This window comes from Gopherus flavomarginatus, chromosome 18 (genome assembly GCF_025201925.1).
Source record: "Gopherus flavomarginatus isolate rGopFla2 chromosome 18, rGopFla2.mat.asm, whole genome shotgun sequence".
NCBI lineage: Eukaryota > Metazoa > Chordata > Testudines > Testudinidae > Gopherus > Gopherus flavomarginatus.
In genome coordinates this window covers 5,435,031-5,463,024 of record NC_066634.1, presented here as the reverse complement: position 1 = coordinate 5,463,024, position 27,994 = coordinate 5,435,031, and the positions used below count along the sequence as shown (strand labels likewise).

The 27,994-nt window shown below is 58.8% G+C and overlaps 1 protein-coding gene across 1 annotated transcript in view; it reads right to left on the bottom strand.

The window, feature by feature from the left end:
• LOC127036922 (immunoglobulin superfamily member 1-like) overlaps window positions 1-27,994 on the bottom strand; it is a 133,252-nt gene that overhangs the window by 15,832 nt on the left and 89,426 nt on the right. Inside the window, exons 22-27 of the mRNA XM_050928206.1 lie at window positions 21,041-21,292; window positions 19,891-20,056; window positions 19,747-19,782; window positions 17,876-18,166; window positions 15,848-16,138; window positions 1,794-2,081 (exon numbers count right to left, since the gene is read on the bottom strand). Coding sequence (XP_050784163.1) covers window positions 1,794-2,081; window positions 15,848-16,138; window positions 17,876-18,166; window positions 19,747-19,782; window positions 19,891-20,056; window positions 21,041-21,292 — 1,324 coding nt within the window. The remainder of the gene's footprint in view (window positions 1-1,793; window positions 2,082-15,847; window positions 16,139-17,875; window positions 18,167-19,746; window positions 19,783-19,890; window positions 20,057-21,040; window positions 21,293-27,994) is intronic.

Sequence of the window (27,994 nt, the reverse complement as noted above, 5' to 3'; positions counted from 1 at the left end):
GATGATGGGGCTGGTCAGACCTGGAGGTGCTGGCGATTCCGATCTGTCTGGGAAACAACAGCAGCCGTGAGTGCTGGGGGCAGCTTGTCCATTCCCCCCCAGCCCCTCCCACCCCAGGCAACACCCAAGGGGCTGGGACACCGCAGGGCACAGGCAGGAGAAAATTCTATGGGGAGGATGTAGGGGGGCCCCAGGGCATCAAGTGAGGTCACAGCCAGCAAGATTTGGGGGATTTGTAGCACGAGGGGCCACTGGGCTGCAGGGCATAGGGGGCTCAGTAAGGGGCGCTCTCTCCATCAGTCAGAGGTGACCCCATTGCCCCAGCACGGCGCTAGGGGCACTGTGTGATCCAGCCTGGCCGTCATTTCCAAGGGATTTCACCCCCTTCCTCATGGCCACACCGGCTTAAGTCAAGGGGCCCATCTAGCCCGGTATCCCGCCTCCCATGCTGGCTGCTCCTGGCTGCTTTGCAGGGAGCTCCAGGGCACCCGCGCCCCCTGCGGCCACTGATGGGCCCAGTTGCCCCCAGAGGAAGCCTCCGGCTGCCCCGTTAGCGGTGGGTTCGTGTCAGAGCAGGAGGCTTCGCTCCCCTCCCAAATCCATCAGCGGGGGGGGGGTCACTGCCCCTGAGAACAGCCTCCGTCCCTCCCCCCGGGCAACCATTGAGGGAAGCTGCCCCTGCCCTGTAGTCTGTGACTCAATAGATTCCCCCCCCCCCCCCCCCCAGCCCTGGGCTGCCCAGGCAGGCGGGAGTCGGTGCCGCTCCAGGCTGGGTCGGGTCGGTTCCCCCTGCGGGAATAGAACCAGCATCTGTTTGGGTGAGGGGAGGGGCTGAAACATGGACTTAGAGATCGGCCCCCCCCCCCCCACCCTCCGTGACCAGTGGTGGATCAGCCACAGAGCCCTAGCCAAGTGCGGGGCCTCAGAGCTCTGGCCGCCGGGCGAGCAGGGTGGGAGAAGCCCCAGCACCCAGACCCTGGTCCCCCGCAGGAGCCGGGGATAGGGGAAGCCTTAGCAACGGGATCTCCGGGCTGGGGGACTCTCACTCCTCGCTGTGCCCCAGGGCCGAGGCCGGGGACAGAGCTTCTCCTGTTTTGGGGCTGCAGTGGGGAGGTGGGGGTGCGAAGAAAGTAGCAAACGGGTTGCAGGGCTGCAGTGGGGGGGACAGAATGGGGCAGGACTGTGGGTGGAATAGCGGCGGGGCACCAGGGAAGGGGCAGAAAGGGGCGGGGCCATGGGTGGCATAGGGGCGGGGCCCCAGGAAAGGGGCAACAAGGCGTAGGGCCCTGGGTGGGGCCACAGGCCGAGGAGGTGGAACAGGAGAGGGATGTGGGTGGAGTGGGAGAGGGATCCCCCTTGCACTAGCCCAGGGCCCCAGGAAACCTTAATCCACCTCAGCCCCTGACTCAGCATCGATCGTCACTGTCAGTCCGGGGAGGGGGGTTTGTGGCTGGGGGCAGGGCCGGCTCGGCAGCTCCTGGGCCCTGACTCCTCTATGCGTCCCCAGTGCAGGTGCAGCTGGGGGAGCATCCCCTGGGAAAGGCCCCTGCTCTGCAGCTCCCCCTGGGACAGGGATCCCCCCTCCCCCAGCCCTGAACCTCCAGAAGCTGCTGCTCCCCCCTGGCTGGGGAACCCCCCAGTGACTCTGTCCCCATTCCCCGGCCGGGCGTCCCCTCTGCGGGGTCAGGGCTCAGGGCAGAGCCTGGCCCTGAGCGTCCCATTGGCACCGAACCCCCATGAGGGTCTGGCTGGGGGTGGGGCTGGGAACGGGGACGCCGAGCCGGGCCCCTCACCTCTCACCACCAGCTCCACGGGGTCGCTGGGGTATGACACGGTGAACGGCTCCGATCTGCTGTGATAGGAGCAGCTGTAGCTCCCGCCGTCCTCCCGGCTCACGTTGCTGATGCGAAACACAACCTCCGACCCGTCCGAATCCACAGGTGGGAAATGACGTCCCTCTTTATTCAGCACGAACCGCACACCCCGGCGCTGCCCCCGACACCGGACGCTCACGGCTCCCCCCAGGGAGACCCGCCCGCTGGGGCTCAGCAGGGAGATGCTGGGTTTGGGGTAGCTGGGCTCTGCAGAGGGAAGCAGACAGGCCGCGAGATGCAGACCCCGTCACTCAGTCCTGGGGCCCGTCCTCACCACATGGCCTCAGGGGTGGGTCAGACCTGGCAGCCCTGGGGACGGGCTCCTGGATGCCTTTCCACCGGGGCCAGAGTTTCCTCTGAGCCCTGGGCTCACAGCATGAGACACGGAGCAACCCCAGCCCCTGGGGGCCCAGAGCTCTGCTCCGCGGCGGGTGACAGGCCAGGCCAGTCTCCAGGGTCCATTCACTCCCTGGCTTCTCTGCTGGGAGGGCTGGGAGCCAGGACTCCTGGGTTCTGTCCCCGGCTCTGGGAGGGGAGTGGGGTCTAGTGGGGAGAGCAGGGAGGATGGGGGCCAGGACTCCTGGGTTCTGTGCACATGGGGGACATTCAGTGGGGCTGTTTTGGTTGGGTAGGTCCCAGTACCAAGGGGAGGGGTCGATAGGCAATCAGGAGCCTGAGACTGACAGTCCCCAGGTACAATGGGGAGAGGCTAATGCTCCAGGTCAGCCTGATTGACGGGGTGGGCAGCCTAATCAGGGAGCCGGGAGGTTCCCGTCCCATGTGAGTTGGAATTGTCTGGAGCAGACAGAGTGGGGCAGAGCTGAGCTGAGAGGAGAGCTGGAGTCCCAAAGCCAGAGCACAGCCCAGGGAGAGCAGACCTGCCCTGGGAGCAGAGCTGCAGCAACCACAGCCACAGGGGCCAGAGAAGCAGCCCAGAGAGCTGGAGGCAGAGCCGCAGCAGCAGCAGAGTGGAGCTGGGGCTGGGGCTGGAGCTGGTGCTGGGGCTGGAGCTGGAGCAGTCCGGAGCCGGGGGCAGTGAGCAGCTGGGGAGTGCGAGGGGGGACCCTGGGCAGTGGGCCCAGCACAGGGAGACGCCTCCAGCCACGACACCCAGCAGGCCAGACTTGCAGGGGGATCGTAACCCCGACAGGGCAGGGGCAACGCTGGGAAGAAGGGTCTTGACACCCAGAGCCTGAGAGTGTGTGGCCACCACCAGAGCGAGTGTCTGACCCGCCGCATCCCTGCAGCACAGCCAGGGCCTGAGAAGGGGCCTGGGATGTGTGAGGAACAGACTGAACTGCCCTGACATCCCAGAGGCACTGGGTGTGATGTCCCCGTGCCAGAGAGCAGGGTGACGGGTTTCCCTCTAACCTTTCCCATTTTTTCCTTATTTTTTTAAAATTGATTGTTGTTGAATAAATCGTATGTGCTCTGAACTCTTTGTACTGATCAGTGGGTCAGGGAAGTGCCCCGGAGTGGGGACACCCTAGCCCCTGCCCTAAGTGACCACGACAAGACTGGGGGTCGAGCCCCCAGGGATCCGGGGCCCAGCCTTGCTGGGGTTACGAGGACTCTGCCGCACGGGAGGGAGGAGGGGGAGCCCTCGAGGTCGGGCAGGCCTCTGCGTAAAGGGAGTGGGAGGGAGGACTCAGATCCTTTCTCTAGCCAATCCCACCGGGGCGAGTATAAGCCAGGAAAGTTCCCCACAATAGCGGGACCCTTCCCCCGCTTACTTGTAGGGGACTGTGCAAGTCTCTACTATACACTGACGTTTATAACCTTCAGCTCCACCCATCACCCCCTAACTGATGTGTGGCCTGGGAAAGGCCCCCCTGCTCTGCAGCTGCCTCTGGGGGCAGGGATCCCCCCTTCCTCTGCCCTGAATCTCCAGCGGCTGCTTCTCCCCGCTGGCTGGGGAACCCCCCAGTGACTCTGTCCCCTCTGCTGGGCTCAGGGCAGAGCCTGGCTCCGAGCGTCCCATCGGTGCAGAGACCCCTTGAGGATCTGGCTGGGAGTGGGGCTGGGAGCCGGGCCACTGAGCCAGGCCCCTCACCTGCTACAATGATCTCGATGGGGTCACTGAGATACGACCAGCGATTCTGATCCGTTATGGAGTGATATTCGCAGGTGTAGCTCCCTCCATCTTCCCGGCTGACACTGGGGATGGGAAATTCAGCCGCGGTCCCATCACGCACCGTCCACCCCTGCGGGTTCGAGTGTTCAGGTTTACGCAGAACGAACTCCATGCCCGGGTACTGACCCTCACAGCGGATGGTGACGCTTCCCCCGAGCGCCACCACCCTGCTGGGGCTCACCAAGATGGTGGGTTTGGGGTATTCACGCCCTGCTTCCAACAAGAGACAGGAGTTAAACAGGGGAGACACAGCCCCCCCCACCTCCCCTCCACCCCATTTCAGTCCGTCCGTCATTCGGCCTCTCTAGGAGTCTGTCCCCCTATCAGGGTTGGCACTGCTTGCCCATGGGGCTCGGGGACAGGGGGTTCACCATATGTAGCTCAGGACCCAGCTGCATGAGAGATCACCTGCCCCACTCCCAGCCCCTCCTGATGCCAGCCAGGGAGCCTGACCAGTGGGCCCCCTGCAGCTCTGCCCCCCACCCCAGGGTTGGAAATAGAGTCACACAAGACCCACCTTTCCCCAGGCCTTGAGAACGGGGGGCTGTGATTGCAGGGGAGGGAGCTTTTGGGGGTGAATCTGGGGGTTTCTCCCGCACGGCTGTACTGACCGGGAATGTTTTGGTTCCCCAAGGGGATCTAGAGCCCGTGGACGGGCCTTGTTAGCCTTTGCACGAGCTGAAATAAATCCACGCGCTGCCTGCCCCACCCCAGTCCTCACAGCCTGGGGGGCAAAGGCATTGAACCAGGGGACAGTTCCCAGCTGCTTTGTCAGCCCCCAGGAGCCAGAGTCAGCTCCTAGTTACTCCCTGGTGGAGTGGGGCGGGGAAGAGAAGAATGGGGCCAGGTCTGAGCTCACAGGGGAAGTTTGGATTGAGTTTTGGGGAAGGATCAGGGCTCAGTTCCCCTCCCCTGGCCTTGATGTTACCCTCCGCCCCACAAACTGATACTCACTTCCCCACACTCCGCTGTGCCCGGCCAGCCAGCAGCCTGGAGAGGAAACGGCTGGTTAGTGACCAGATCCCAAAGCAACTGGATCCAACCCCCAGATCCCCGCCCCCCTGGACACACATGCCCTGGCTGTCCCAATACTTACTGAGGAGGACGGTCAGAGCAGACGCCATTATGGGTCAGTGGGGGGGCTCGTCAAAACAGCCACCCACACCCCAGTGCTGAGCTCCACCCAGCCTGAGGCCCGAGTGCGAGGGGAATGAGGAACTGCGCCGGGGGCTGGAGCTCCAGGAAGCCCATGATGCACTCGGCCCCTTTCTTCCCCATCAGGTGGTTTCTTTGCAATCTCCAGCCCAAAACTACCGTGGTCAAAGCAAAGCCAGATCCCTGCAACGCCCAGCAAACCACATCGCCGCCTGTAGCTGCCTGGTCCCCCGCCCTTGCTCCGCATCACCTCCCAGCCCCACATGGGAGCTGCCCTGTCCAGGGACCATCTGGAAATGGGGGAGTCTCAGGAGGTGTCAAGAGGTGCCCAGGTTGCCCTGACCTTTTCCAACAGGCCCGTGTAGCCTCCCTGGAGCAGCAGCTCAGAGCAGAAGAGGACACCCACAAACAGTGCCCCCCACGGAGAGACCTCCTCCCATGGAACGGGACAGAAATTTCTTCCTGACCCATCTGGGCCCAGCACCCGCCCTGGAGCATGAGGGTGGAGGGGCCTGGACAACCTCCTTCTCAGGTAGTGTCGCTGCAGATGCTGTTCTTAGCCGAGCGGTGTGGCACAGAGACAGGATGGGGGGTGGGAGTTGTGGTTTGTGGCCCTCGTGAGCGGAGGAGGGAGGGATAAATGTAGATCCCGAGTTGTTAAAGGAGCAGTGGATAAATCCACAAAAGGCGAAGTCTGCCCAGAGCCAGCGCTCGCTTGGTGTTTCTGCTACTGCCAGTGAAACTCTGCGTGAACCAGATGCCCCAGCAACTACCCTGTTATATACCCCGGTTCTGGGAGGGGAATGGGGTATAGTGATTGGGGGGAGGGGCTGGGAGCCAGGACTCCTGGGTTCTCTCCCTGGTTCTAGTTGGGGCCCGGGGTGTGGGGTTTGGTGCTTAGAGAAAAGGACAAAGATTAGAGCCTGGGAGGGACGGGGTGTGCTCAGGGGAGGACGTAGGGCCGGGGTGGGGATTTGGGGAGGGATCCAATAGGGGCAGGGATTCTGGGGAAGGGGGGCAGGGCAAGGGTGGAGTCAGGGTGGGGCTGGGGCGGCGCGAGCACCCACCAGTGCCATGAGAAGTTGGCGCCTATGCCCCCAGCCCCAGTACCTGGCCCTTTGCTGCCCAGGCGGGTGAGATCCAGCACTGCTCCAGGCTGGATCAGGTCGGTTCCCCCACTGGGAATAGAACCAGTGTCCATCAGGGCCTGGGGAGGGGATGAAACAGCGATTCGGCGATGTCCCCCAGCTGCTGACTCAGCATCGATTTTTCACTGTCATTCCTGGGGAGGGGAAGGATGGATTTTAGTTCACCCTGGGGGAGATGCTCACTTCCTCCTGTTTCTCTGTAGCAGAGACAGGCCAGGAGGTGCCATTCACACCTGGAGTCACTGCGGAGCAGGTCTGGGTGCAGCTGTTCCTATTTCGGAGGAGGAACATCCCTGTGTCTGTAGAGCTACAGGGGAGCTTGTCTGCCAACCGGGGCTGTATCAAACCGGGAGGGGAAGGGGGCAGGTGTAATTCCGACAGCCCAGACCATAGGCGCCAAGTTTCCCTGACGCCAGTGGGTGCTTGCGCCCCTCCGGCCCTGCCCCAACTTTGCCCCTTCCCTGCCCCCTTGGACCCCTTCCTCAAATCCCCGCCCAGCCCCACCTCTTCCCCGAGCGTGCTGCCTTCTTCATCCTCCCCCATCCCTCCCAGCCGTGCAAAACAGCTGTTTCAAGGCACAATCTCTGGGAGCTGGGGGGAAAAGCAGGCATGTGGCACGCTAAGGGGAGGAGGCGGAGGTGAGCTGGGCGGGGGGGGGGGGCTTTTCCCCATGGGTGCTCCAGCCCCGGAGCACCCATGGAGTCGGTGCCTATGGCCCAGACTCTCTCTGAGATCACCAGTGGGGGTTGGGAACCACACGGGATTCGTCATTTCAGGTCCAGTTTTCATGTAGACAAAGTCTTAGTCTATCTTTCTATCTATCACCAGACACACTCCCGTTTGTCCACCGCCCTGCGTTCCCAAGGACCCACATTCCCACTGACCTGTGGCCGTCGGTCCCCATGGATCTGTCCATCACCCTCTATATAGAAGAACTGAACCCACCAGTTCTGTCTGCAGGGACCATCCCCCTCCAAACACCCGAATGGCCCCTTGGGCGTCTGAGCCGGGAGCCCTGTTCCCTGGGGGGTGAATTGTTCCATTTCTCCCGCTCACCTTCTCCCTCCAGCTCCGTCAGGGGGGGATCCGGCTGCTGGGGCCCAGCGGGGTCGGTTCCCTCTGTGGGATTAAAATGAGCATTGGCTGGGATGGGGGAGGGAGGGAACTGAGCACCCAGGCCTGGAGTGGGAAGGGGCTGAAACGGTGACTCTGTGATTGGGCCGCGGCTGGTGGGGAGTGAATTCAGCACTGAGGCTGATGCTGGCTGGGCAGCCCCTGGGAAAGGCCCCCTGTTCTGAAGCCCCTCTGGGGGCAGGGATCCCCCCCTTCCTCTGCTCTGAATTTCCAGCAACTTCTGCTCCCCCCTGGCTGGGGAACCCCCTAGTGGCTCCATCCCCACTCCGCAGCTCGGCGCCCCCTCTGCTGAGCCCAGGGCTCAGGGCAGAGCCTGGCTCTGAGCGTCCCATCAGCGCTGAGCCCCTCTGAGTATCCAGCTGGGTGTGGGACTGGGAGCAGGATGCCAAACTAGGCCCCTCACCTGCTACCACCAGCTCCACGGGGTCACTGGGCTCCGACCAGACAGGCAGGTCCCACTTGGTGCTGTATCGGCACCTGTAGCTCCCTGCGTCTCTCTGGCTCACACTGCGGATGGGAAACTCAGCCACGTCCCCCGCGGGGTCCATCGAGTGCCGTGCGTCCGGGTCTCCAGCTTTACTCAGAAGGACCCTCACTCCTCGACACCGACACTCACACCGGATGGTCACGGCTCCCCCTGAGGTGACCTGCCCGCTGGGGCGCAGGGAGATGTTGGGTTTGGGGTAGCTGGACTCTGCAGGCAGCAGGAGACAGGCCGTGAAACACAGACCCCGGCACGGTCGCTGTGCCCCATCCCCACAGCCTGGCCCCGCTGACGAGGCTGATACAGGGGCCTGCAGGGACAGTCTCCTGGATGCTTTTCCCCGAATCCGAGACCGAGAGAGCTGGGCTAGCGACACAAGAGACACGGGGTCCCCCACCCCTCAGCAGGGCAATGGTGCGGATCCATCTGCAAGAAACCCATGGAGGGGTGGCTGGGGCAGGGCAAGGAGAGGCCGAGGGGACCTAGAGGCTGTGACAAACTGGGACTGTTCTTGATGTGGTCTTGGAATGCTGAGTGGGGAGGGTTGGCCTGGGAGGACGATCTGCATGGGGGGATGGAAGACCGGCCTTGAGGAAAGGTACCTGAGCATGTAACGTGAGAACTCAGGAAGGGGTTAGAGGCCAGGTGACACCTCTGCCTGGGAAGCTGAACAAAGGCTGGGGGAGGAGACGCTGGGGAGTGAGAGAGTTTCAGGATCTGGCTGGGGAATGGAGGGAAGCTCAGATGGGGCCTGATTCCCCAATGGGGCTGTGGTGCCCCTGGGACCCCAAGATGGACCTAATTGGGGAGGATCCTGTTGTCTGTGCCTGCAAGACCTGTCTTGGACTGTGTTCTTGTTGTCTAAATAAACTTTCTGCTTTACTGGCTGGCTGAGAATCACGGTGAATCACAGGAAGCCGGGGGTGCAGGGCCCTGACTCCCCCACACTCCGTGACAACTGGTGGCAGCGGTGGGATGTACTGCACCCCGTGGATGGGGCTTCCTGCAGTAAGTGACTGGGGAGCAGTAAAACGAAGGGGGATTGACAGGAACCAGGCATGCTGAAGAGTTGGAGAGAGCCGGTTTCAGGGGGGCGATTAACCCCTGAGGGTGTATGACCAGGGAGAAGGACTTTTGCAGTAACAGGGCCCCCCAGGGGATTGCAGCGAGCAGTCCCAGGGGCGGAGGAGTCTGCAGCTTGACGCTGGCAGAGAGCGCGTGACCTGAACAAGGGCTGGTGGCCAGCAGGGATTGTCCCGGCGAAGCTCCCTGTCCCTGGAATGGATGCAGCTGGAATATGACAGGGAGCTGAGATGGGAAGAGCTCGAGTTAAGGAGGCAAGAACTGAAGCAGGAGCAGGAGGAACGGGAAAAGCAGCGTCAGCATGAGCTGGAGGAGAAAGAGAAACAGCGTCAGCATGAGCTGGAGCTGGCCAGGCTGAGGAGCCGTGGAAAAACCCCAGCCTTGGGCTGTAACTGCCCTGTTTAAGCGATTTGTCCTGAATTGGCACTCTCAGGGTATGGCTACACTTGCAGCTGTACAGCGCTGGGAGTTAAACCTGCCTTCATACAGCTGCGTAGGGAAAGCGCTGCCGTCTGTCCACACTGCCAGCTGCCAGCGCACTGTCGTGGCCACATTTGCAGCATCTGCAGCGGCATTGGGAGCGGTGCATTGTGGGCAGCTATCCCAGCGTTCAAGTGGCTGCAACGTGCTTTTCAAAAGGGGGGTGGCGTGGAGTGTGACAGGGAGCGTGGGGGAGACAGAGAGAGAGGATTTTTGGAGCCGACACCGTGTGCGCAGCTGCCTTGCAAGTTCCGACCCTCTCCCCCACCCCTCACTCACTGAAAGCAAACAGCAGCTGTTCGTTTTTTCCCTCACAGACCAGATAAGCAGCCTCGCCGAAATAGACCCCCCTCTTCCGTCTCTCCCACTCGCCGCCGCTGCTTCTCTCCTCAAGCCCCCTCCCTTCCCCTCTTCTCAAGCAAACACCAGCTGTGGGCGTTCCAAAGGGAGCCCCCCTGCCTCTGCTCATTCACAGCAAACAGGGGCTGTGTTTGGTTTTTCGATAAGCAGCTCTGGAGCCCGGAGTTCACAACAAAGCAGAGAGCGGGACCTTCACTTAAAAGGATCATGGGAAGCTTCCGGAGGTCAGTCCCTGCGTACGAAGGTTATTCCCTGTTTACACTGGCGCCCCAGCGCAGCAGCAGAAGCGCTATACTCTTTATTCCTCTCGTGGAGGTGGAGTACAAGCAGCGCTGTAGCCACGGAGAGGCAGCGCTGTATGTGCCTTGCCCGTGTGGACGGGGAGTGAGTTACAAAGCTGTAAAGCCACCAGCAGCGCTGTAACTCTCAAGTGTAGCCAAGGCCCTAGCTGGGTCCCGCTGTGACGCTGCAGTTCTGGCAGGACCCAATGAGAGTGCCAATTCAGGACAAATAGCTTAAAACAGGGCAGTTACAGCCCAAGGCTGGGGGGTTTTCCACCTCTAAGGCAAACCAAACCAGCCAGACAAAGAGGACTTTGGTCTCACCCCACTGGCTAACCACAAGTCACACAAGCAATTCCCTTAGACACTCCAGTTTCCCAGTATCACCACCAGTGCCACTCGTCCTGGGGATGAATGGTTATGAAAACCAACACCCCAATAAAAGAAAATGGTTCTCTCGATCCCAAAGGACCAAGCCCCAGACCCAGGTCAATATACACATCAGATCTTACCCCCAAATCATACTGTTGCCAACCCTTTAGAATCTAAAATCTAAAGGTTTATTCATAAAGGGGAAAAGATAGAGATAAGAGCTAGAGTTGATTAAATGGAATCAATTACATACAGTAATGGCACAGTTCTTGGTTCAGGCTTGTATCAGTGATGGAACAAACTGCAGGTTCAAATCAAGTCTCTGGAAGATCCCCCGCTGGGATGGGTCATCAGTCCTTTGTTCAGAGCTTCAGCTTGTAGCAAAGTCCCTCCAGAGGTAAGAAGCAGGATTGAAGACAAGATGGAGATGAGGCATCAGCCTTATATAAGCTCTTCTAGGTGTGAGAACACGTCTTTGTTCTTGCTATGGAAAATTACTGCAAAATGGAGTTTGGAGTCACATGGGCAAGTCCCTGCATACTTTGCTGAGTACAAGGCGTATCTGCTTTCTCTCAGTGGGTCAGTTGTGTAGCTGATGGTCCTTAATGGGCCATCAAGCAGGCTAGGCAGAGCTAACACCAACTTGTCTGGGATGTCTCCCAGAAGCACAGCCTAAGTTTGAAATATAGACAGTACAGAGCCAATACTCTTAACTCCAACTACAAAATGATACATACATACAGACAGCATAATCATAACCAGCAACCCATAACTGGTCGTAGACACCTTATATGACCCCCTTTTACATAAGATTTGGTGCCACTACAGGACCTTGGTTGCAACCATGTTCTATATGGTCCCAGATTATCTCAATAATGTCACACCCCACTCCCTGGAGGGACATCCCTTCTGTTGGGCCCAGGGCTCAGGTCAGAGCCTGGCTCTGAGGGTCTATTGGCCCAGAGACTCCCTGTGGGTCTGGTTGGGTGTAGGACTGGGAGTGGGGACAGCAAGCACAGAAGCTGGGAGGGCGACAGGGGGTGAATCACTCGCTGATTGCCTGTTCTGTTCATTCCCTCTGGGGCACCTGGCATTGGACACTATCAGAAGACGGGATACTGGGCTAGAGGGACCTTTGATATGGTAGGGACCCAGCATGGACATTCTTATGAGCCAGGCCTCCCACCTGCTACAATGAGCCACACGTAATCACTGGGATCCAACCAGTCGGGCGGCTCCGATCTGGAGCGAGATCGGCAGCTGTAGAACCCTCCGTCTTCCCACCTGGTGCTGGGGATGGTGAATTCATCCCCATCCGCAGCAGCATTCAGCTCCCAGATTTGGATTCCACCTTTATACAGAAATAACCTCCTGTCCTTGCACTGACACTGATGGCAAAAGGTGACAGCTCGCCCCAGGGCGATCACCCCGCTGGGGCTGACAGAGATGGAGGGTCCGGGCACAGGGAGCTCAGCATTCACACACAAACAGGAGTGAGATGGGGAGACACAAACCCCTCCCCATGTGTCTGTAACCTGCACCCAGCCCCAGGGACAGCGCCAGGCCTAGCAGACACCTCACTGCATCTACAGGAAACATGTGGGCTGGATTCTGATATCAGCAGTCCCTGGGGTCAATCCGGAGTCACCCCTGACTGCGCTAGGGGAAGGGCCAGGTTCTGATCTCAGCAGTGCCCAGGGTCAATCCAGAGTCACTCCTGACAGCACTGGGTGCAGGGTGGAGTTCTGGTCTCAGTGCTCCAGGGTCAATACAAGGAAGTTGAACTGATTTTTGATGGGAATGTTCTGGGGTCAGCTCCTCCCCACCCCACCCTTAACAATAAAATTTCGCCAGCCCCAGAGATACTCATGTCTGGACACCCCGCTCCACCCACCAGCCAGCACCCTGGAGAGGAGACGGCGCATTAGGGACCAGATCTTAGAGCAAGTGATTCCTACAGCCTGGTCTCAGATCCCCCACCCTCATGGGCACACGCCCTGGTGTCAGATTCCCTCCCCTACACCCAGGGCACATGGCCTAGCTTTATTTGTCTCTGAGGAAGCGGATGATGAGAGCAGATGCCAAATAAGGAACTCAAATGGTGGCTCCAGCTACAGGAAGTCAATGACATGTCATCTCTTCCTGTGTCCATCACATGTTGTCTCTAATCTGCAGGTGAAATCTAGGGTATCCAAAGCAAGCAGAGGTCCCTGCAAAACCCAGGAAACCCTGGGCCCATCGGTCTGGCCAAGCATCATGCAGCTCCCAGCTTCTCTATGTCTTTGTGGGGAGAAGTCACCCTCAGTGCACCCTGCAGCATTGGGGAAGGTGCATCGGGCTGGGAGCCAGGAGACCACAGGGTCTTGTCTTCAATCTTCCACTGACCACTACAGTAGAACCTCAGAGTTACAAACTGACCAACCAACCACACCCCTCACTTGGAACTGGAAGTGAGCGATCAGAGGGCAGCAGAGCTAACTTAAAAAAACACACCCAATACAGAACAGTTCTGTGTTAAAATAAAGTGCTAAACACATAAAGGGAAAGTTTAAAAAGAAAGATTTGACAAGGGGAAACTGTTTCTGTGCTTGTTACATTTCAATTTAGATGGTTAAAAGCAGCATTTTTCTTCGGCATAGTAAAGTTTTGAAGCTGTGCCAAGCCCATGTTCAGTTGTATGAAGTCAATAGTCAGTTGTAAACTTGTGAAAGACCAAAAATAACGTTTTGTTCAGTGTAGTGAATATTTCACAGTTACGAACAACCTCCAATCCCGAGGTATTTGTAACTTTCAGGTTCTACTGTATTTCCATGCAGATTCACAGACATGGGAGGACAAAGCCCCTTTCTCAGCACCTGGGGGTACCCTTTCTGCTCTGCCAGCCGCCAGTGGGAGTCACCCACTCCCCTCCCAGAGCATCAGCTAGAACCCTGGAGTCCTGGCTCCCAGCCCCGCCCCCCAGCTCTAACCACTAGACCCCACTCCCCTCCTGGAACCAAAGATAGAACCAAGAGGCCTGACCCCCACCCCCAGCCCAGTGCCCTATACCCTAATCCCACCTTCTGGCACATGGCACAGCTGCTATGGAAATACTCTCCCAGTGGGGGGCGCTGTGGGGAGCAGGGTGGGAACACTGGATGTGGGGTGGGGGGGCTCCCCACTTCCCCAGCCCCACCTCTCCCAGCAGGAGGTGCCCCCGCCACACAGAATCGCTGTCCCATCCAGTGTCTCTGCTTCGCAGGGGTCGTCAGTGACTGGAAGAACCATTTCACCACGGCGCAGAGAAAGCGCTTTGCCCAGGTTTACCGAGAGCAGCTGCAGGAGCTGGCCAGGACCATCCCCAGGGACAAGGAGTGACACCCCCTTCAGCTAAGGCAGGGTGCACGGGGCTGTACATAGCCAGGGGATACGTTGGCTGGTGGATGCCCCTCCATGGAGCCAGGTCTCCCCCTAGAGGTGTCCCGCAGTAGCTCCTCCCTCCAGAGTAGCTGGTGCTACTGCCAGGGGCGCCCTCGCCTGATGTCCGGCACCTCACGCTTGCCCCTGACCCCATCCACTCTTTCCTGCCCACTTTCCCTCCCCCTCAAATAATAGCTGCCTGCATCTAGGGGTCGGTTTGTACCCCACACTGCTCCTGAACCCCCTAGTCCGGATGGCAGGACACATCATCAGCAGCTGCCTTGTCTATTGCATCCACCTGCGAGCCAGGACTCCTGGGTTCTCCCCCTGACTCTGGGAGGTCAGTGGGGTCTAGTGAGTCCAGCCCAGCACCCTCTAGGCTGGGGGTCGGGGTTCGCTCCTGGGGTGTGACTGTTGGGTTGGGAGCAGTCGGGGCGGATTCTCAAAGGCAGGGGTGTTTGGGGGCAGCGGGGGTTGTGCTGGCATCTCAGCCCCCTGAGGGGAAGTGGCTCATCCCTTGAGGAGATTCTCTTCTCTACACAACCAGATCCAGGCTCCTGGGGGAGACATGGCGGGTTAGAGGGGCCCATGTTACCATGGGCCCAGCCCCTGGGGGAAGCAACAGGCACAGAACGGGGGGGTCACCTCACCTAAGACACCTCCCTCAGGCGGCTGTAACGGGCCTCAGCCAGGATCAGCCCCAGGACAAGTAGGACTGCGGCGCCCAGCCCCAGGCGGGTGATGTTGGCGTAGGTGAAATCTGGGTGCCCCGGGGGGGCTGCTGTGGGGGGAAGGGGAGAGTCACTCAGCAGCTCGGACGGGGAGATCAGCAGCTGGTGCTGCCCTGGGAGCGGAGCCCCCAACCCCTCGTCTGGCAGCTCTGGCCCTGGGGCCTCAGCTTCCCCAACAAGGTGGTTGCCCAGGTGGACAAACAGCCCCTGCCCTATGGCCCCACCCCCACTCTCTGCATCCCCCCCATCGCTCGCTGTCCCCCACCCTCACTCACTTGCTCATTTTCACCGGGCTGGGGCAGGGGCTTGGGGAGCTGCAGAGCCAGCGCTCAGGGCAGGGCCAGTGCTCAGAGCCCCTGTGGCCACCCTGCGCCTCGGAGCCAGAGGGAGATGCCGGCAGCTTCCCTGGAGCTGCCCTGACTTTCAATTGCCCCGCCAGGGTCCCTTTGCAACCGGATGTACCAGTCAAAAACCGGATGCCTGGCAACCCTAGTCCCAGGCCCCGCCCGGGCACCCAGCTGGTCCCAGCCCCAGAGCCAGGCTCCCCAGATCTTGTCCCTCTCCTGGGACCCCCTAGTAGCTTCCAGGCAGCAACCTACAGGGCAGGAGGTGCCGGAGGAGCTGGGGGTCTGGTGGTGAGGGAGGGGCAGGGGCTGGGCTCACGCACCAGGAGTCACTGCCCCCATCCTGCCCAACCAGCCCCAACCCCCAGGGAATGTTCCTTGGACAGCATGAGCCTTCCAGGGCTGGTTCGATGGTGATTCCACCCCCGGCCTGGTACCTGCCCCCGCGCTGCCCGGGCCTGTGGGAGCCGGCGCCACTCCCAGCTGAGTCGGGTCGGTTCCCCCTGTGGGAATAGAACCAGTTTCTGTCAGGATGGGGGGAGCGGCTGAAACAGAGACAGCAACGTTCCTCCCCCCCCCGCAACTCAGCTTCTATCGTCATTGTCATTCATGGCGGGACGGGGGGGGGGGGTGCCGGCTCAGCAGTCCCTGGGCCCCGACTCCAATTTGTGTTCCCAGAGTGGAGACAGATGTCTGGGGACCAGGATCCCACCTCAGCCCCAAATCTCCAGCGGCGGCTGCTTCCCCCTGGCTGGGGAACCCCCCAGTGACTCCCCGGGCGGGCGACCCCTTTGCTGGGCCCAGGGCAGTGCCAAGGCCCCGAGGACCCAACTGGGTGAGGGGCTGGGAGGTGAGCCGGGCCCCTCACCTGCTACCACCAGCTGCACGGTGTCGCTGGGCTGCGAGGAGACGAAGGGCTCTGACCGGGGCCGGTAGCTGCAGCTGTAGTTCCCTCCATGCTGCTGGCCCACGCTGGGGATGCGGAACTCGGCCCCGGCCCCAGCAGGGTCCATGTGTTGCTGCGGGTTCAGGTCTCCAGCCTTGTGCAGGAAGAACCTCACGTCCCGGCGCTGCCCCTGACACAGGATGGTGATGTCTGCCCCTAAGGCCACGACCCCAGTGGGGCTCAGGGAGATGGAGGGTCTGGGTAAGCTGGGATCTGCGCACAGGAGACAGGCTGTGAGAGCCAGACCCAGGCACCCACCCAGCCCTGGGCTCCCCCAGCCACGGGCAGATCCGGGCCCCCCGGGGCAGAGATTCTCTCCCAGATCCCAGAGCTCCCCCCACCCAGAATCCCGTCCTGCGAGCTGGGCTCCCAGCCCCACAGACACCGAGTCACAGCCCCCTAGTGCTTGGGGTCCTCACATGCCGTGTGTGGCCCCTGCCTCGTTCCCTGCCCTGGACAGAGCGACTCACGGGCCGGTCTCTGGGTCCCGGCACCGCAGGGCCCAGGGCTGCCGGTGTCCCGTTTTCAGCCGGAAAGGGGGTTGAACAGGGACCCTGGCAGGGCCACGGACCGGACACTAAACCGGACTCCCTGCAGTACCCGGCCTGTGCCACCAGGGGGCGGGAAGAGCGGCTGCTGCTGGAGCCTGCAGGAGCCGGGCAGCTAATCGGCCGGGGCCCTGCCCCACTCCCTGCCCCATTGACACCCACACCTACCTGCAGCGGGGCTCCCCTTCCCCCTCCCCCGCCCTGCCCCACTCCCTGCCCCATTGTCACCCACACCCACCTGGAGCGGGGCTCCCCCTGCCCCGCCCTGCCCCATTGACACCCACACCCACCTGGAGCGGGGCTCCCCCTCCCTCGCCCTGCCCCACTCCCTGCCCCATTGACACCCACACCCACCTGGAGCGGGGCTCCCCTTCCCCCTCCCCCGCCCTGCCCCACTCCCTGCCCCATTGTCACCCACACCCACCTGGAGCGGGGCTCCCCCTGCCCCGCCCTGCCCCATTGACACCCACACCCACCTGGAGCGGGGCTCCCCCTGCCCCACTCCCTGCCCCATTGACACCCACACCCACCTGGAGCGGGGCTCCCCTTCCCCCTCCCCCGCCCTGCCCCACTCCCTGCCCCATTGACACCCACACCCACCTGCAGCGGGGCCCCCCCTCCCCCGCCCTGCCCCACTCCCTGCCCCATTGACACCCACACCCACCTGGAGCGGGGCTCCCCCTCCCTCACTCTGCCCCACTCCCTGCCCCATTAACACCCACACCCACCTGGAGCGGGGCTCCGCCACCCCCGCCCTGCCCCAGTCCCTGCCCCATTGACACCCACACCCACCTGCAGCAGGACTCCCCCTCCCCCGCCCTGCCCCATTGACACCCACACCCACCTGGAGCGGGGCTCCCCCTCCCCCGCCCTGCCCCACTCCCTGCCCCATTAACACCCACACCCACCTGCAGCGGGACTCCCCCTCCCCCGCCCTGCCCCACTCCCTGCCCCATTGACACCCACACCCACCTGCAGCGGGGCTCCCCCTCCCCGACCCTGCCCCACTCCTTTCCCCTCTCACCCCAACCCCCACCCTCCCAGTGCAGCTCCCCCTCCTCCACCCTGCCCCACTCACCCCCACTTCTGGAGAGCGGCTCCCTCTCCGCCCCAGCCCCGGAGCGCAGCTCTCTGTGCCCTGCCCCAGTCACCCCCACCCCCACGGGATTAAATAGCGACTCCCGGTCCCTACGCACAAGGGGCAGCGTTAAAGTAGCCTCCCTGCCCCGAGTCTCCAGGGGCTGCTGCTCCCCCCTGGCTGGGGAACCCCCCAGTGACTCTGTCCCTTCTTCCCCCATCTCCGCCCTGGGTGTCCCCTGTGCTGGGTCAGGGCTTGCTGAGACCCCCTGGGGCCTGGCTGGGTGTGGGGCTGGGAGGCGAGGCGCCGGGATGGGCCCCTCACCTGTTACAATGATCTGCACAGGGTCGCTGGGCTCCGAGTAGACAGTTCCTCCTGATCTGTAGCAATAACGACAGGTGTAGCTGCCCCCGTGTTCCCGTCTGGCGCTGGTGATGGGAAATTCAGCCTCAGAGCCGGCAGGGTCTGTGTAAGACAGATAGTTCCCATCTCCAGCCTTGTAGAGTTGGAACCTCATGTTCTGGTGCTGATGCCAACATCGGATGGTGACGTTTCCCCCCACGGGGATCACTCCACTGGGGCTGACAGAGATGGAGGGTTTGGGGTAGGACCCCTCTGGATTCACAAACAAACAGGCAGTAAGTGGGGGTGACACAAACCGCGTCCGTCTGATTCAATCCTCTGCCCATCTGTCGCTCCAGCGTTTCACCCCCCGCCCGGCCCTGGGGCACAGCCAGGCCGGGTCTGGTTTTTTTGCCGCCCCAAGCAAAAAATAAAAAGGAGGGGCCCCCCGCCGGAGTGGCAAAGCAGAGGAAAAAAAACCCACGGCACGTCCGGAGTGGCAAAGTGTGTGTGTGGGGGAACAAAACAAGAAAACGGCGCAGCTGGAGCGGCAAAGCGTGGGCAGTGGGGGACGGCACGGCCGGCAAAGCAGGGGAAAAAACAAAACACAAAACCCTACAGGGCGGCCAGAGCCAGGGTGCAGGGGGACTCCCTGTGCTGCCGAGTGTGCACCTGGTCTAGTGGGGGGAGGGGGAGAAAGGGGGCAGCCAGCGCATCAGTGGGGCGCTCACCCCGCGGCCCAACCGCCGCGCCGCCTGCCGGGAGGGCTCCGCTCCGCTCCAGTCGGCGGGGAGGGAAGGACACGGGTTGCCCTGCCAGGTTTGCTGCAGGGCACTCCCCTCCTCCGCCCCCTACAAGGCGACCGGAGCAACGAACAAAAAAAAAAGTAAAAAAAAAGCGGCCGTGCTGCCCTAGGCTTGGGCGGAAGCCGCCCCGTAGAATCTACCGCCCCAAGCACGAGCTTGCTCAGCTGGTGTCGAGCCGGCCCTAGACACTGGATGGGGGAAGGAGATTTCCAGTCTCAGATTCCTTCAGTTCTCCAGGGTCAATCCAGCCCCGTCCCCGCTGCAGTCAGAGGTGACTCCAGATTGAATCTGATGGGCTGAGAGCAGATCTGGCCCTTTCCACACTGCACTCAGTGAATTGGGATCTCCCCTGTGGGGTTCCTGGTCCAAATTCAGGTCCTTTGCACAAGCAGCTCCCAGAACAGCCCCACCCCCATCCGTCCCCCTCAAAAAGAACACCTTTGCAAAACCCCCGGTTGTTTTAACATTTTTCTGCCCACCCCTGGGGCTCAGACTCTGGCTCTGCTCCGCCCCAAACCACTCTCAGCCGCTGGGGAATTAGCTCCGCTCTGCACGGTGCTGGCAGCCCCTTTGCGGACGGAATATTCCCAAAGCCGTTCAGGGGACGTTCCGACCGCCGGGCCGGGCTGAGCCTGACCCACGAGCAAAGCAGTGACACACGTGTGTGCAGCAAGCCGAGGGTGAGACACAACGGGGCCTTGCTCCAGTCCCTCTGCGTGTCCACGTCTTACAGCCCTGCTCTGCCTGACCCATTCCCCAGGCTCCTGCCAGCTCCCTGGGCACAGTGCGGGGGCGCTGCGGGGTGGCTGGTGCCTTCACTCTGTATTTCCTGGGGGGGGCAGAGCTTTGAGTGCCGGTGAATTCACCCTGTGTGGTGCCCAAACCTGTAATGAGTGGGGCAAGGTCTCAGTCCCCACCTCGGTGTGGAGGGGAACAGGGATCTGACAGGATCACCTCTTTGGGGAATCTGCACCCCTCCCCACACCCATGTCCCTCTTCCTTAATGTGGAAATTCCCCCAGCTGCCCCATTCCCCACAAATACTCACGTCCGGACACCCTGCTCCACCCGGCCAGCCAGCAGCCTGGAAAGGAGATGGGTCGTTAGGGACCAGATCCCAGAGCAACTGAATCCTACACCCTGGGGTCAGATCCCCCCATGGGCACGTGCCCTGGTTGTCTCTGATACTCACCGAGGAGGAAGACGGTGAGAGCAGATGCCATGGGCAGTGGGGGCAACTCAGTGCTGTCACCAACACCGCAGTGCTGAGCTCCACCAAGCCTGAGGCCCGAGTGCGAGCGGAATGAGGAACTGCGCCGGGGGCTGCAGCACCAGGAAGCCCGTGATGCACTCGGCCCCTTCCTTCCCCATCAGATGGTTTCTCAGCAATCTCCATCCCAAGTTTACCATTGCCAGGGCAAATCCAGCTCCCTGCAATGACCAGCAAACCATAATCCCTCCTGCAGCTGCCTGGTCCCCTCCACCCCCTTCACCACCCAGCCCCACATGGGAGCTGCCCAGTCCAGGGACCAGCTGGGAAGAGGGGGAACCTCAGGAGGTGTCAAGAGGTGCCCAGGCTGCCCTGACTTTTTCCAACAGGCCCGTGTAGCCTCCCTGGAGCCGCAGCTCAGAGCAGAGGAGGGCTCCCCCCCACACACACACAGTGTCCCCCATGAAGAAACCCTCTCCCATGGAGGAGAGCAGACATTCCTTCCTGACTGGCTGGGTGCAGTGCCCACCCTGGAGCATGAGGGTGGAGGGGCCTGGCCAAATTCCTTCTAAGGTCCGTTGCTGCAGATGCTGTTCTTAGCCCAGTGGTGTGGGACAGAGACAGGACCAGGAAGGGGGTTGGAGGGTTGCAGTTTCTGGCCCCTGTGACAGGGGGAGGAAGGGATACATTTACATCCTGAGTCGTTAAAGGAAGAGCCGATAAAGCCGTGAAAGGGGAAGTCTGCCAGAGCCGGCGCTCGCTTGCTGTCTCTGCTACTCCCAGTGAAACTCTGCGTGAACCTGATGCACTGGCACCAGGGCTGGCGTTAGGGGTAGGCGACCACCTGGGGTGCTGGGCTTGAGGGAGGCGTCAGACTCAGGGGGGCTGGTTTTGTTGTTAGCGACAAAAGGGAAAATCGAATGTTTAAAGTAAAATGTTTCAGAAGAAAAATGCCAGTGGGAATTTTTTTTAACTCTTGTTGACCCTGCTCAAGCATCTATCGAAGAAAGGTTCGGACCAATGAAAGAAGCACCATGAAAAGACACGGCGGGGAGGGAGGGGGAGAAGGGGGTTGTACAACTTTAATAAGCTGCCGGCAGACAGGAAAACACGGCTGAGCCATTGTACGGACCTTCGGGCGCTGATGCATGGGGACTGTTCGGACGTCAATGACAAAGACCTCTCTGTCGAATCGGACAAAGTCCGTCACCTTTTGCCACACGGGACGCGCTCCCCACTCCAAGTTCTCCACCACACACGTGAGGCAGAGCTCCGGGACACTTCTCCTAATGTGTGAGCAGCTCTGAGGCTTCTGCTCACGCCGCTGGCCACAGTCGTGTGTGGTGAGCAGAGCTTTTCGAAGCTCAGGCTCATTAAAACGTATCTGCGATCGCCAATGGCCAATGGGAGACGGACGTCGTTGGCTGCTTTATCACTTGAAAATGTCAGTGGCCGGTCTTTGGCTCCCTCTCAGACGCTGCACTTCAGTTCACACGAACAAAGGTGAGAAAAGCGACTTTTTGAACTAAAGGACCAGGGGTAACATGCTCAGGCTGTCACCTGCTGTAACATGATTTAATGCTGGTTGGGGCACAGGTCAAGTCCATGACCTTAGTACATTTCAGTTATGCTTAAAATGAAAACGTTTCTGTAAGCTTAGAAGAAATAATTTTTTTTGTATTTTTCTTATCTATGCCGCCCGACCGATAGATGGCTGCCACAAACAGGACAACACAAGAGTGCTTTCACTTAAAACTAAACTTTACTTCATCTCACGCACTTACACACGTCCGCAGCAAGATTAGTAAAACACCCACAACCCTCGATAATTACCAAAACCGAGTGTAGCTCTCGAGTGGCACAGTGGCAGCCTGTCTGCCAGTGGGGAACACAAGATGCACCCAGAGGGAGAGACCAGTCCTCCAGAATCCCCCCATCTCAAGCTTTTCCCCCTTATTTATACATTAGTAATACACCGACACATCCCTTAAAGAAAACTTGTCAAGCAAACAGTTCCAAGGGGCAAGTAAGAGGTTCCTTCTGATTATTGATTAACCAGGAGTGGGTTTTTCCAGAGTCTGCAGCCCTGAGACCCCAATAGACATTCCTGGGGCATATCAGCAACTTCAACACAATTCTTATCAGGAAGGATGTGGGGTCAAGCTGCCCTTTCTGTGGCACCCTAAACCCCCCTCCCCTCCTGCCTTGGTCAAGCCGCATGGCCACTTTACAGCCTGCTGACTAGGTTGCTTTTTACAATAAGCCGTAGTGGTTTGAGGCACTTTACTGGTTTGTCAAAGTCTCCCTGTACAGGGGGGATGAGGGCTCTGGCTGCGGGTGCAGGCATGTGCTCTGGGGCTACAGCGGGGAGAGAGGATTCCCCCCAGCTCTCTCTTCTGGCAGCAGCACCTGGGCTGGGGAAAGAGGTGCCTCTTCCCCAGCCCCGGCAGGTCTGGGCCAGGGCTGGGATTGGGCGGCCCCTCCCCAGCTGTGGCATGTTGCAGCCAGGGGGGTTCCCCAAACGCAGTCGCGGTGCTAAATAAGCTGCTGAGTGGCTGTGCCGCTGTGCAGCTTGCAGGGAACTTAGCTCGGGACCAGACTTATTTCACATTTTTATTACTGACCTTGGCACAAAAACTGGGCGCGTACTAAAAAAATTTGCAGCTGACACCAAGCTGGGAGGTGTTGCCAATACGGAGGAAGACCGAGGCATCATACAGGAAGATCTGGACGACCTTGAAAACTGGAGTAATAGAAATGGGATGAAATTTAATAGTGCAAAGTGCAAGATCATCCAAACCGCCCCAGACCAGACCATCCGTGGAGGGCACAGACCTCCCACGGGGAGAGGACCAGAGAGAATGACTCGCCCGTGACAGACGGGGCCACATCGCTTAATGCTTGACTGGCAGGCGCCCGACATCGCAGTGACCAGGGCAGCGTCAGACCATGTGCAGGGTAGATGGCTGCTCCCTCCTGGCTGGGACCCCCCGGTGACTCCGTCCCCCCTCCCCGGCTGGGCGTCCCCTCTGCTAGGCACAGAGCTCAGGGCAAAGCCTGGCTCTGAGTGGTCCATCAATGCAGAGTTCCCTCCCTCCCCCCAAGTGTCCGGCTGGACATGGGATGTTACCTGAACACATTAGGGCACCCCGCTTTTTCCCAATTCCTAGGGCTCCAGGCACCCTTACACAATTCATAGGGCTCAGGGTGTAACTAATTTGGTCAATTAAAGTACCCACACCCTTTCCCCAATCCATAGGGCTCCGGGCGTATACTGCTTCTGCAGGTGTCCAGGACCTTTTACCAGTGAAAGAGCCTTCCACAGTAATATCCTTAACCTCTATTTATTAACCATCACCAAAACCAGATGGCAGACACTACACATCCAGTGCTCACCACTCCCAATAAGATAGACAAACTTTTCGTGATGGCCAGTCAGGATCGGGTCCATCTGGGGGACTCCAGTTTCTGCCCATTGTCACTGGCAGAGCATTGAGGTCTGGCAGCTCCGATCTCTGAGGCCGTGTCCAGGAGTTGGTTCCCAAAAAGCTTCCTTTTGGCCCCCAGTTTATATAGTGAAATTCGAGCCCTGCTTAGCTAAATCTTAACCAATCATTATACTAAAATTTTACTAACCAATCCTAACATGGCGTAACAAAATTCTCTAATCAATCCGACCCCACCACCTTAATTCATTTACGCCTGGCAAAATTAATTATGTCACAGCCAGAAACAATTCAAGAACCAGACCGAGACCCTACAGACAAACAATGGGGAAGTGGGGACCATAATGACAAAACAGTAAAGAAATGAGGATTTCACAGCCACAACCACTAAGTGGTATCTTGCCAGACCAGATGTTATCAAACCAAGTTTTCTTTGACCATCTTAAGCTCTGTTTCTCTATCTGGTGATGGTGGGGGCCATTAGGACAGGGGTCTCCTTCTTAGCAGCCTGATATGAGATTGTTTTAATGTCATTTTGATAGAATGTGAGGAGGTGACTTCCTGCTTCTCAGCTAATGGCTGCTGCTCGGCTGCTCTTTTAATCTGGCTGCAGACCAAGACCTTATCCCAGAGGTGGACAATCTGAGCTGGAGAAGGAGCCAGAATTTACCAATGTACATTGCCAAAGAGCCACAGTAATAGGTCAGGTTCCAGAGTAGCAGCCGTGTTAGTCTGTATCCGCAAAAAGAACAGGAGTACTTGTGGCACCTTAGAGACTAACAAATTTATTTCAGCATAAGTTTTCGCCCCCAATCAGCTCCTCCCACCCCACTCCCAGTGCCTCTCGCCCACCAGCAGCTGCGCCAATCAGCACCCTCCCCCTCGCTCCGGCACCTCTTGATCAGCTGTTCCCTGGCGTGCAGGAGGCTTGGGGGGCGGGGAGGAGCAAGGGCACGGCAGGCTCAGGGGAGGGGGCGGGAAGGAGTGGCGTGGGGGCAGGACCTGTGGCAGAGCCAGGGGTTGAGCAGTGAGCACCACCCAGCACATTGGGAAGTTGGCACCTGTAGCTCCAGCCCTAGAGTTGGTGCCTATGCAAGGAGCTGCATATTAACTTCTGAAGAGATTCAGGTGGCTCAAGAGCCATAGGTCGGCCACTCCTGCCTTACCCTTAAAATATTATGCTTAAACAGAGCACACGAGATCTTTTTATAGGGGAAAAGGCAACACACCACATTTATTGAGAATACATCATATGCTTTTCAGCCACACACGCACACCATGCACACGGTCCCACCAGTTGATGTTTATAGTTACCAGTCCAGAGTCTGGATCAATCTAGCGGCCAGCCAGATTGGTTGCAGAGGGGAGCCGGGCTCTGTCGGTCGTGATCCGATGCTCCTGGAGTAGTGGCAAGATGAACCCAAAGTCCCATGGCCAAGCACCCTGTTCTTATAGTCCTTTTTCTCCGTTGAAGTCTATGGATTTTGCTGTCTCAGTTTGTGACCGGTTACTCCTTAATTGGTCTTATCTTTTGATGTGTCAAAATTCAAAATGATCTGGACAAATTGGAGAAATGGTCTGAGATAAACAGGATGAAGTTCAATAAAGATAAATGCAAAGTGCTCCACTTAGGAAGAAACAATCAGTTTCACACATACAGAATGGGAAGGGACTGTCTAGGAAGGAGTATGGCAGAAAGAGATCTAGGGGTTATAGTAGACCGCAAGCTTAATATGAGTCAACAGTGTGATACTGTTGCAAAAAAAGCAAACGTGATTCTGGGATGCATTAACAGGTGTGCTGTAAACAAGACACGAGAAGTCATTCTTCCGCTTTCCTCTGCGCTGGTTAGGCCTCAACTGGAGTATTGTGTCCAGTTCTGGGCACCGCATTTCAAGAAAGATGTGGAGAAATTGGAGAGGGTCCAGAGAAGAGCAACAAGAATGATTAAAGGTCTTGAGAACATGACCTATGAAGGAAGGCTGAAGGAATTGGGTTTGTTTAGTTTGGAAAAGAGAAGACTGAGAGGGGACATGATAGCAGTTTTCAGGTATCTAAAAGGATGTCATCAGGAGGAGGGAGAAAACTTGTTCACCTTAGCCTCCAATGATAGAACAAGAAGCAATGGGCTTAAACTGCAGCAAGGGAGATTTAGGTTGGACATTAGGAAAAAGTTCCTAACTGTCAGGGTAGTTAAACACTGGAATAGATTGCCTAGGGAAGTTGTGGAATCTCCATCTCTGGAGATATTTAAGAGTAGGTTAGATAAATGTCTATTAGGGATGGTCTAGACAGTATTTGGTCCTGCCATGAGGGCAGGGGATTGGACTCGATGACCTCTCGAGGTCCCTTCCAGTCCTAGAGTCTATGAGTCTATGGCCCAAAACACCTCCGAGAGGGTCATCCTGTCTGGTTTCAATTTAATCAGTTATCTTGTGTTTTAAGGGTGCCAGCTTTCACCTCAGGGTCATCAGTCTGCCTCTCCTCAACCATGGATGTGCACTGATGGTTCTCTGGTGTCTCTGAGTCTCTTCAGTTTCTTCACTCTTCCTCCCTTGGCCATGTGACTTCAACAATGGCCTTCTGTCACGGAGTCCCCGGGCAATGCTCTGGAACTGCTCCCCACCAAGCCAGTCAGGACTTTGGGGAGCCTCCTCTCCCTTGGAGCAGACTTGTTCAGGGCAAGAAGCTCACACAGCTTCACCTCCTGGGTCTCTCCTTGGAGCATTTAGCATCCTCTGCCCCTCCGTGCGCTTCCCACAGCGAGTCCACCCCAGCGGGGTCCTGGGGAAGCCACCGGGTTCTGCATCCCCACTTTGCAGTCAGACGTGACTCTCAGCCAGCCAGTAAAACAGAGGTTTATTCGATGACAGGAACAGGGTCTAAAACAGAGCTTGTAGATACAGCGAACCGGACCCCTCGGCTGGGTCCATTCTGGGGGGCAGTGAGCCAGACCCCCAGGTCTGCCCTCCACCCTTGACCCCAGCCAGCTCCAGACTAACAACCCCTCCCAGCCCCTCCTCTCTCCTCAGCTCCTTTCCCGGGCCAGGAGGTCACCTGATCCCATTGTCTCCAACACCTTCAGCTGGCACCTTTGCAGAGGAGGGGCCCAGGACATCAGTTGCTGTCAGAGTGTCAGGCATTTAGGTGCACTGGCCCTTTGCTCTGCCAGATACTTAAGAACTGCCATGGGGACACTGAGGCACCAACACAGTATTCAGAGAAAACATTAAGAACTTTCCCAGTTCGTCACACCTTCACACCTTATCTTTCCCTGATGCACACATTCCTCATTCACACAAAGAGTTCTTTGCAGAGACCTTCAAAAGGTAGCAAATAGCAGTGTTTTATGCTGCACAAGAAAGGCATCACAAATTAGACCTTACTAAATTTTGCAACTGTCCTTCCCCACACTGGGGCCTGGGCCTCTGAAATCCCTCTAATCTAATTAACAGAGACACAGACAAAATCCTCTCTGTCACTTACAAGGCATGAATAAAAAGAAAATGGCTAATACTAGTATCCACTGTCTTATTTATTTATTTTAAGACATTAATTCTTACTATAAAACACACACTGTAGTCCTGCCCTGGAGCATGATGGTGGAGGGCCTGGCCAAACTTCTTCTCACGTACTGTTGCTGCAGATGCGTTCTTAGCTCACTGTATGTGGTACAGAGACAGGACAGGGGGCGGGGAGGGGTTGTGGTTTCTAGCTCCCATGAGCAGCGGAGGGAGGGGTAAATGTAGATCCCGAGTTGTTAAAAGCACAGTGAATAAATCTGCGAAAGGGGCAGTCTGCCCAGAGCCGGCGCTCGCTTCCTGTTTCTGCTACTGCCTGCGAAACTCTGCGTGAACCTGATGCCCGGCACCTTCCCCGTTATACACCCCGGCTCTGGGAGGGGAATGGGGTCTAGTGATTGGGGCGGGGGTGGCTGGGAGCCAGGACTCCTGGGTTCTCTCCTTGTCTCTGGTTGCAGGGTGGGGTCTGGTGTTTAGAGAAAAGGACACAGATCAGAGCCAGCCCCCTAGAGGTGAAAGGTCCCGTGTCCCTTCCCAGGACCGCTGAGCCGATTTCCCTCTTCGACCTCAGGATGCTGTGAAAGGGACACGGGGGAGAGGGAGCTGATAGGCGAGGAGACAAGAACATGGGGCCAAAACTCAAGAGAACCCCCACCGCCGGCAGATGCCCCAGCTTGGCCCCCCTATTCTGCCCCCGGCCTGCGTCCCCTCCCCCATTCACATCCCCACCCCGTCTCATGTCCCCATGGCCTGTGTACCCTCCCCCATTCATTCCCTCCAGCCTGCAGTTCCCTCACATCCCCTCCATCAGGTCCTCATCCCCCCAATTCTGCCTCCTGTCCCATGCCTCTTCACCCCCCGTTGTGTCCCCTCATGCTCCCCATCCCCTCCCCCCTTCTGCCCACCCCATCCCCTATTCCAGGCTTGGACAAACTACAGACCAGGGGCCACATCCGGCCCTTCAGAAGTTTTAGTCTGGCTCTCGTCACAGCCAATGGGAGCTGCAGGGGTGGGCCTGTGTACAGGGCAGTACAGAGCCCCCCACACAGGAGGGATAGCGCAGTGTGGTTTGAGCATTGGCTTGCTAAACCCAGGGTTGTGAGCTCAATCCCTGAGGGG